The sequence below is a fragment of the Corticium candelabrum genome, chromosome 8, assembly GCF_963422355.1.
Source record: "Corticium candelabrum chromosome 8, ooCorCand1.1, whole genome shotgun sequence".
Lineage (NCBI taxonomy): Eukaryota > Metazoa > Porifera > Homoscleromorpha > Homosclerophorida > Plakinidae > Corticium > Corticium candelabrum.
This window is the reverse complement of record NC_085092.1, coordinates 7,132,675-7,141,962: the sequence shown is the minus strand read 5'-3', so window position 1 is coordinate 7,141,962 and position 9,288 is coordinate 7,132,675. Positions and strand designations below refer to the sequence as shown.

Genomic DNA, 9,288 nt, shown 5'->3' with positions numbered 1-9,288 from the left:
TTTGCATACATCATATGTATATCTATTTGCCATATATCTATAATGCTCACTTGAATGATCTGTTGTCATTCATTGTCCCTGGCTGTTAGATTGGGAGTTGCTCTCAGATAGGGTTTCATGTAATTACATTAGGGTTAGCTGTTAAATCAGTAATCTTGGTTTCAAAACTTGATAAATAACAAAGGGCGGTGTTTCTTTACTATGATGAGATGGAGCAGTTGATTATGCATATACGTTGTTAATTAAATACCTCACAAGTCACTTGGGAAGTAAGAGATCATGTCTGCTTGTTCATCAAATGTATGACTTACCACTTGAGCTATTGGTCATACATCGATGTATGGGAATGTTTTTGCACATGCCACAGCTGGTTTCCCCAATATAGGTTCTAGCTTTTGATCAGTCTTGTGATAAAAAGTATTATTTATATAAGTAACCGAAGTTTCAATGACCTTCAATCTATTACAGTACACTCACACTCTACTATGGTCTACCGCAACTGGGAAAATGACTTCAAATTCAAGGTTCAAGGTTCAACATTCAAGGTGTGTGTGTGTGTGTGTGTGTGTGTGTGTGTGTGTGTGTGTGTGTGTGTGTGTGTGTGTGTGTGTGTGTGTTGTGGCTGTAACTCTATTATGAGAGTTGTTTATGGTGAGTGGAAACATCTGGGACTTTCGGTTGGAAGTTCAAGTGTGGGATGAGCACTGGCGAGCAATGTGGTGTCGTTGGCAATGGTCAATCACTAACGGGTATGGTAGCTTGGCTGGAAACTCTGATCATGAGTAGCGCTGGAGCCATGTGTATATATATATATATATATATATATATATATATATATATATATATATATATATATATATATATAAGGCCTACTAGCGAATTTGGGGTTTCCGTTTTTTTATCAGTGTAGACGTCATGAGCGTAACCATCTGCACGTGCTACTTGTTTGTCGTGCACGTGCAGGTTTCATTTTCTCGCGCCAAAGCTCTCCAGCTAAGTGTGCGTTTAGACCCGTCTGTTTCTTTCGCGTTCTTTTCAATTTCGCGACATGTTTGACAATTTTCCGAGCTCGTTTCTTACCGCATTCAAGGGCAGGTGAGATACTGAAGCCGTACGTATGCACACGTACGTGTGTGTACTACAAGACTCTCTATCTGCACTCATCACGTGTACTTCTTTTTCAACGCACCTAGGTCCGTTAGACACCTAAACAGGCAAGATTGTGCGAGACTGATCTTTCCCAATGTGAGTCCAGAGAAGGGCCAGGTGATCACTGTGCCCAAAGACACTCACTTCAGCGACCCACACAGCAGCCCAATGATTCCTAATGCGTCTGTCTGCAGAAATCTGGCTGGTAGCATCAATCAGGAGGCGGGAGACAACACTCAAGCTGGTGCATTCTTATTTGGAGTGTTTGACCTCGAGGGAATTCGAGAGTTTTTGGCAATACATGAAGCCAAATCCATTGCCTCACAGGTATGTACGTGAAATTCATTAATTAATTAATTAAATACTAGTAGTTTGCTAAAGCACACTTGTAGCAGTTCCATGAAAGAGTATCTATAGCAACGTTGTACACACAGAAATACAACACAGGTTGTTATTTTATTTGCAACTCAGTACTATACCGATATGCTACAGAATGTCATGAGTGCTCAGTATATATATATATATATATATATATATATATATATATATATATTAAAGAAGAAATAGTTGTGAGGAAAACACTGTCCAATTTCAGGGAACAGCGCTATTATAGTGCAAAATTAATTTGTGTGATATATGTGGAATAACGATGTGCTTCAATTGCACAAAACCTGCATGATTCCCTCCACAATTTCCTCTTTTTCACAGTATCTTATAGTATACTATGCTCAAACTGACCACAAATGGAACTACGTATATACAAGCACAAAACATTATCATGTTACTTTCTTCAACATCTAGAGCGTACACTGTTATATCCAACTGGTAATGACTATAACTGGTTAAGATTGAGTTATGCGTATAAAGCATTGTAAACTGGTAAACAAACATCAAAAATCTGGTAAGAAATGTCACAGCAGTCACTAGATTTTGCTAGAGAGTACTTTGACATGTCAATCCCGGATCCACCTTCCAATATTCTTCACACATCCTATACACACAATGCAAAAATATTAAGTATCTCATTCTTCAGATAAATTTGTGAATCTCTTTGAAGTTTCTATGCAACGTAGTGTTCTGTCTAAGTGACTAGATGATTTTAGTTAGCATTTCATGCCCCATTTAATTATGAGGCTGTACATTACATGACCTAGTTACTTGTAATCACATGTACCACATATCCTTGCTAAGTACCTATAGCTAAAGCATGCTTCTTTTAAAGTGTGCCTACACTATTTTGTTTAGACAGTGTAGATATTAACCAATATGCATGGGGATTTGTTCCTGTCCAGAATACCACAAATTATATTAGCTCACCACTAGTCATGTTAACTGAATTCACAACTACAAATGTTGATTATTAATACTCTGCCACTTAGCTGCAGTAAAGTAACACAATACTTTGAGTTGAATGAGTTTGTTCATTAATTAAATGTCCATACTCCTGTCTAAGTATTGTCCTCCCACAGGTTATTCAAGAAGACAAGTGGTTCAACGAGGTCTGTCACATTCCTGACACTTTGAATCTTGAACTCTTGAACTTGAGCAAGGTACAGCAATTTCAACAAATTCTGTCACACAAGCCAGCCTCTGCTGTGGCATTTGGTGACGTGACTAGCTACCAAATGTCTAGACTGGCATGTGACAGATGGTTGCCTGATACACTGCTTGAAGGTATGGCATCGCTTCTCAATCGCTCGTCACAAGATTGTCTTTGCCTTGTGCTATCTGAAGTTTGCAAATTCACGTTGAACACATCCATAGCATTAGCTCTGAACAGCAGAAAGAAGATTAGACTTATATTCCTGATTGTCAACGTACAAATTGATGCCATAACTGGATCTTCTGTTGCATCAAATACATTGATGAGTGGGAATCATTGGACAGTGGTTGCTTTAGATTTGAATTCAAAAGCTTCCTTCTATGGTGACCCATTGGGATACCCAGTTCCTAGCAACTTGTTGGTAGAACTAATACAAACACTGGACTATCTAAGCACTGCCTTAGGTGAAAGAGTGGATATTCATGATTTGATTCCTATGCATAGGCCGACATTTGACAAAGATGGAAAACATGCATGCTCACGGCATTGCAAAAATTTCCCAATACAAACATGTTCTTCTCTTTGTGGGGTTATTGCCTTTGTTTTTGTGGCAGTTGCAGCATTTTCTCCAGAGAATCTGTGGGCATACATCTGTTCACCACAGCTGTCCTTCTATTGTGACAAAGCAAAACTCAAACTTTACCTTCAACCAAGCCATTATGCTCACTACCTAAGGAATACCTTGGCAGTATGGCTGCTTTCTGATCAAATTAAAATTTCAAATATCATAGATAAGTCCATACTAGCTGATGAAAACTTGCAGTCTCAGGAAATCCAAAGCCACCATCTCAAGCAACCTGAACGCCGGAAGCTTTGCTTAAGTTTGAGTAAAACATTAAAGACCAAAGTTTCAGGAGAAAAATGCAACTCTTCAGCAGCTTCACCATGCAAAGCAACTACTGATCAGCCTTCCTGCTATACGCTTGACAAAGCAAACAAAGTTGGTAGAAAAAACTTCACTCTCGCTAAGGCCGTTTCAGCTGCCAAGAGGAATCCTTTCTCGTCTAATGTAACCTGGTGCACTTCTAATGAGAGTCATTCACAGAGTACAGAAGCTGACAATGTCAGTGAAACCTCCATGCCTGCCGTAGAACAACAGTCAGTTTATGTGAAGAGATGCACTTTAAGCACAGACACATTTCAACAATTTCAAACTACCAGTGAAGCCAATCTAGAGCACTCACTTGATGCCAAACACAAATGCAAATCTGATTCAGGCCTCCCTACCAGTATTATACCCTTGCTCCCTCAGCAGTATAACTATTTTGTTGACTCCTATTGTCAGCATGAATCGGAAAGCTTCCTAGGAGCTGAAACAAGCAACTTTACTTTAGAAGCATGGACAAGTGCCAATTGTGAAACTGCAGCTGTCCAGTGGATTAAACATTTTGAAGAGGTTTCAAAAACCACCTATCGAATCACTACTGGTTTCAAAGCAAAAGGACGACGGCTCCTTTTTAAAACTGTTCGTCATTGTCATCATTACAGGAAACAGAAAACTCTGTCACAAATGTCCACAGAAAGCAAGTGTAAACTAAAGAAAACCACCATACATTGTTCCACACGAGACAAAAAGTCAATGTGTCCTAGCAGTTTAATAGTTAGGGTATACCCACCTGAGGCATCTAAAATCTCAGACCACCCTGAATATCCTTGCCTTATCAATCTGAAGTACACGCATAACCACCCGATCCACAGTGGCCATGCGCTCAGCTTTAGACCAGTCACAGAAGCTGTGAAAAAAGCGTACATTAGTCTCTTTGAGTCTGGCAGTTGTGCTGCCTCTGCAAGACATGAATACTTGACCCAGCTCCAACTGAAGAGTGATCCACGAGAAGTTGAGAGCACTCTTGCAGACAGAGCCATAAACCCAAATGTACAAGACGTTCAACGCCTATTTAGAAAATGGCGATCAGACAACATTGGACCAGAAAATGGAGAGGCTATGTTTGAGCGACTGCTCGAAGAAGTACAACGATACAACAAGGAACATGAGAAAGAGGGTGGGCGAGTATTTCTTCAACCTTATGAAGAAGCAGCTGCAATGAATACGGATGAACCTAAACCAAAGACCAGAAAGACTGATGCCATGCCCTTCCTTTTAGCTCTAGTCACTCCTCTCATGGCCAGAGTCCATGAAATGGTCACACAAAGTGCAGAGCTAGTCTTTTGTGACTCAACAGCCAGTCTTGATAACTTGAACACAGCTGTGTTCATACTTAGCTGCGGCACATCAGTAGGAGCTCTACCACTTGCTGCAGTTATGACATCCAGTGAAGATGCTGTTACCTTGTCAGCAGGGTTTACAGCACTGTGCCACATACTGCCCAAGTGTGCATTTTTTGGAAGAGGCCCAAATCTTGGACCACTAACACTATTGACAGATGACTGTGCAAGCGAACGGATTGCTCTAAAGAGTACATGGCCTCAAGCGGAATTACACCTATGTGTCTTTCATTTTTTACAAAGTACATGGAGATGGCTTTGGAGCTCAAATTCTGGTATCTGTGGCACAGACAGAATTACCTGTATGACACTAACAAAACGACTTGTTTATGCCCCAAGTGAGCAAGCATTGACTGAAATCAAACGTGAAGTAGACAAAAGCCCTTTTCAGACATTCAAAAAGAGACTAGGTGATTATTGGCAACGAAGGAAAGAATGGGCTGTGTGTTTCCGAAAGAACTTTCCCACACGAGGCAACTATACTAACAATTATTCAGAGGCTAGCATACGCATCATAAAAGACATCCTTTTCCAAAGGAATAAAGCTTGGAATGCGGTACAAATGTTCAATCTTCTCACACAGACTCTCGAACTGTATTACCAGCGACGTTTAATATCTGTTGCCACAAACAGATTAGATCATTTTGTCTCTACAAGATTTACTGTGACAGGAATGAAAGCACACACCATTCCATCTGACGACATTGTCGCAACAGATGACCCAGACGTTTATACTGTTGTGAGTCAGTCAGACAAGAATAGAACGTGGATAGTAGACTTACAACTGGGTGAGTGCACCTGTCCCATCGGAATGCAAACTCAACCTTGCAAACACCAATTTGCAGCAGCAATGAAGTATCGCAAAAGCAGTGTCAATACTATCCCAACGTATTCGCCTCAAGGCCGTCAGCTTTTTGCAGCAGTGGCATTAGGACAACACTGCCAACCCATTTCCTTTTACAGTAGTGTCCACCAAAGAGCAGAAGAAGAACATCTAAAGTCTCTTTCAATCAGTGTGAATTGGTCTGATGAAGATATCAAACGTTCCTTTGAAAAAATTGCCCCTTGTTCCTGTGATACAACTAAAGTGGCAACTGTAGCTGACGACAACATTGATTTTAGCAATACATTTCAAAGAGATCAAGCACAACCAATTAACACAGGAAGCTATGAAAAGTCAAGGGACGTCATTGAAAGAGTACTACAGGTCACTACAGATATCAAGGAAGGGCTGCATGAAAGTCATGTCACAGACAGCTTCATAGTTGCAGTAGAAAGGTTTTGTTTCAATTATTGGAAACTACGAGGCAAAGGAATCCATTCACCTGGTACACAGCAGCGACTGCTTTCTGCTCTACATATGTTTGGTAAAGAGGTGGGAGTCAGAAAACAAAAGAAAAAGATTCGAGTGCAACCTACTGCTGTAGCTAGACGACACTTCAAGTCCTTTTCTACCCGTCCAGCATCAGCAGGACGTCCAAGTTTGTTCATGAAAGCCAAAGCCACAACCAACATATTCAACAGAAACATTATCCCCAAACGAATCCACCAGAGAGCAAAGAGAAACCACAATCTGACAATAAGTTTGAAAACAAATACCCCTAATGCCATCTAAACTGTACAAGGATACAAGATTTTTTGAGTTGAGTAAACTGTCTATGTTCATATTCCTTGATATAAAGAGAGGAACAGATTGTAGTTAGAGTGTTCAGAATGAGTGTTCAGAACAAGTCATTCCTGTTTTAAGTCCAGCAAACTGTGCACCCACTAGAAAAATAGGCATCTTCATTGTGTGTGTTTTAATTTTATTGTTAAAATGGATCATGGATTGATTCTACGTATTTTAGGCTAATGAAAAACTGTGTTCTGTGGCAACAGACTGTCCAGATCAACAACTTCCTGTAATTCTGTCTGTTTGCCATACATTTCTTATGCAAACAAATTAATTGCGGTAACAGCAGAGTACATGATTAATAAACAGGTTCTTCTGCAATAGTTACTAGTATATACAGTAGTGGACAAAAGTATTTGCCGGGTAGGTTTTTTGTTGATTTTCATCATATTCTGGCCTACAGAATGGAAATAGGTGCTGATGTGATCACAAATGGATAAGTTAGTTTGTTTTCAAAGGTTGTAATATTGTTTGCATTGAATATGCTTTGATAAGTTGTAATGTAAACTTAATCGGCTTTTAACTAGGTTGTAACTATAATCTTAAATTGCAACAACCAACTGATTTAGACTCAATTCTATACCAAGTAGTCTCGATTTTGCCATTGCATGACAAACATTGACCAAGAAGTCGCTTTATTAGTATTTTGTGCTTCCACCCAAATACAGACATACTGAAAAACCCTTGAAATTTCTTGCCCAGCAAATACTTTGGTCACTACTGTATATACACTTATAAATTATAAATTACTATTTATTAAATCATATTTAAGGTTAAAAATACTACCATAAATACATAAACTGTGCTATAATGTTACTAAATACTTTATTCTAATAAATTAATAATTAGTTCATCAACTACTATCAACTAATTAGCAAAATGTACAAACCTCTGCCGTCTTGTATAATAACTGCATCACGTAAAGCTTTTCTGGAGTCAACAGTTTCTCGAGAAAGTCGATTTCTGCAAAGAAAACGGTTTGTAGCAACCAACATTCCCCGTATTGGGGCTCTCCTTTCACTGCCACTGTTGCTTACTCAGTGTGGTAACTGCTCGCAGAGAAAGCGCAATTCCCACGATCTGTTAGCATAACAACACATTTCGAACTACTAAATCATGATCGTGAGCCATGCGTGCACGTGAGAATGGTCTACCGTGCACGTGCAAGTTAAACTTATCCGGGCTATATATCCGGGATGTGTGTGTGAAGTGGACCCAAAAAAAAAATTTGCTCCGGACGACGTCACGAACGAACACGCCTACCGACTACCCACACCGCCGTTCAGAACGGTCTCGAATGGCAGCCGCCGACCACGAAAAACGCCGCCCTCGAGGCGTACATAACGCGAACGAGACGAGCTCTGGCCGAGTCTAGGCCGAGAAACAAGATCTTCCAGAATCTGGATGCGTCCGAACGCGCCGCCCTCGAGCGACTGAGCAAACGCACCGACATCGTCATGAAGAAGGCGGACAAGGGATCGATGATCGTCGTCCGTATACGTCGAAAAAGGCCTCGGGCACGTGGACGACGCCCGCACGTACGAACGACTCGACAACAACCCGACACCGGCCATAACGAGTCGAATTAATCGATCCATCTCGATCATAACGAGCACGGTCTCCTTGACCGCGACACGCTCCGGCACCTGATCAAGACGCCGAGCCGCGTCAGAACACAACAGCTCTACTTTCTGAGCAAAGTACACAAGAACCCGGTGGCCTATCGACCGATAGTATCCGGAAGCTCGGGCCCACAGAGGACTCGAACAGAACAGGTACATACGGGACTCGGGTGACTTCGTCACACGAATCGAACGCGACGCCACACTGGTCACCATCGACGTCACGTCGCTCTACACGAACATACCCCAGGACGAGGGCATTCGAGCATGCGTCGACATGCTACGACGACACTACGGCGACGACCCGGCTCTCGCCCGCATCGCAGAGGTCTTCCTACACCACATACTTGCCGACATGCCGACAACGTGTTCGCCTTCCACGGCAAGATCTACCGACAACGCTTGAGCGTCGCCATGGGCACGCGAGTCGCGCCCACGCTCGCCAACCTGTTCATGGCGTTTTCTCTGTCTGTCTGTCTTGCTTTCAATCATTTTCGGTGATTTGATGCAGCAAACGAAATACAGACCACTCGTTGACCGAAAATATTAAATATTTACATTCCATATGCCTGCTACAGTCTGAAGCTCTTTAATTATAATTAATTAACTAAATGTCCTAAATAATATGTAGACAATTGCAGCCACATTAGAATCACTCAAGTAACTCTCACACTCTAGTTAGCTATAGATATAGAGACTGCTGATGCAGAATCTTTTTCGTAATGAGGATAGAATGTAGGTTGATGCTCATTTAATAGGCTGATGAGGTAGATGAGGCTTTACCTGAGAAGTTGACATGCTAATGAATTATATTGACTTGTTTTGATTTATTGCTTGTAGATTATATTGTCTTGAGTGTACATGTGGACAGACTGGACTTGCCATTGCAAATAGATTATCATAAAACAATAGGAACACGTTTGTAGTGTTACAACAACAATGTTAGAAAAATTAATGACTGAAACTGTTGCTTAATTAAGTTAAGTTAACCAAACACTCTTTACAGGTTGCTGTCA

At 41.0% G+C, this 9,288-nt stretch overlaps 1 protein-coding gene across 3 annotated transcripts; it reads right to left on the bottom strand.

Annotated features, from left to right (window-relative positions):
* Positions 1 to 1,907: 1,907 nt before the first annotated feature.
* Positions 1,908 to 8,551, bottom strand: LOC134183434 (uncharacterized). Of its 3 annotated transcripts, XR_009970505.1 has the most exons (3): positions 7,688 to 8,450; positions 7,540 to 7,613; positions 1,908 to 2,140 (listed from the first exon to the last, which is right to left on the bottom strand). XR_009970505.1 is itself a non-coding variant. In XM_062650967.1 (2 exons), exon 1 carries the CDS (start codon positions 8,486 to 8,488, stop codon positions 7,910 to 7,912), a length of 579 nt encoding a protein of 192 aa, XP_062506951.1. In that variant the 5' UTR covers positions 8,489 to 8,551; the 3' UTR covers positions 1,908 to 2,140; positions 7,540 to 7,909. The 3 variants fall into 3 exon arrangements, 2 of the variants coding, with proteins under 2 accessions (XP_062506951.1, XP_062506952.1); XM_062650967.1 differs by having other exon boundaries at positions 7,540 to 8,551; XM_062650968.1 differs by lacking the exon at positions 1,908 to 2,140 and adding an exon at positions 6,525 to 6,745 and having other exon boundaries at positions 7,540 to 8,551.
* Positions 8,552 to 9,288: the final 737 nt, after the last annotated feature.

What these genes read in the sequence shown, in the direction of transcription:
- LOC134183434 (XM_062650967.1), bottom strand. Translation starts at nt 8,488, where the DNA reads ATGGTGACCAGTGTGGCGTCGCGTTCGATTCGTGTGACGAAGTCACCC.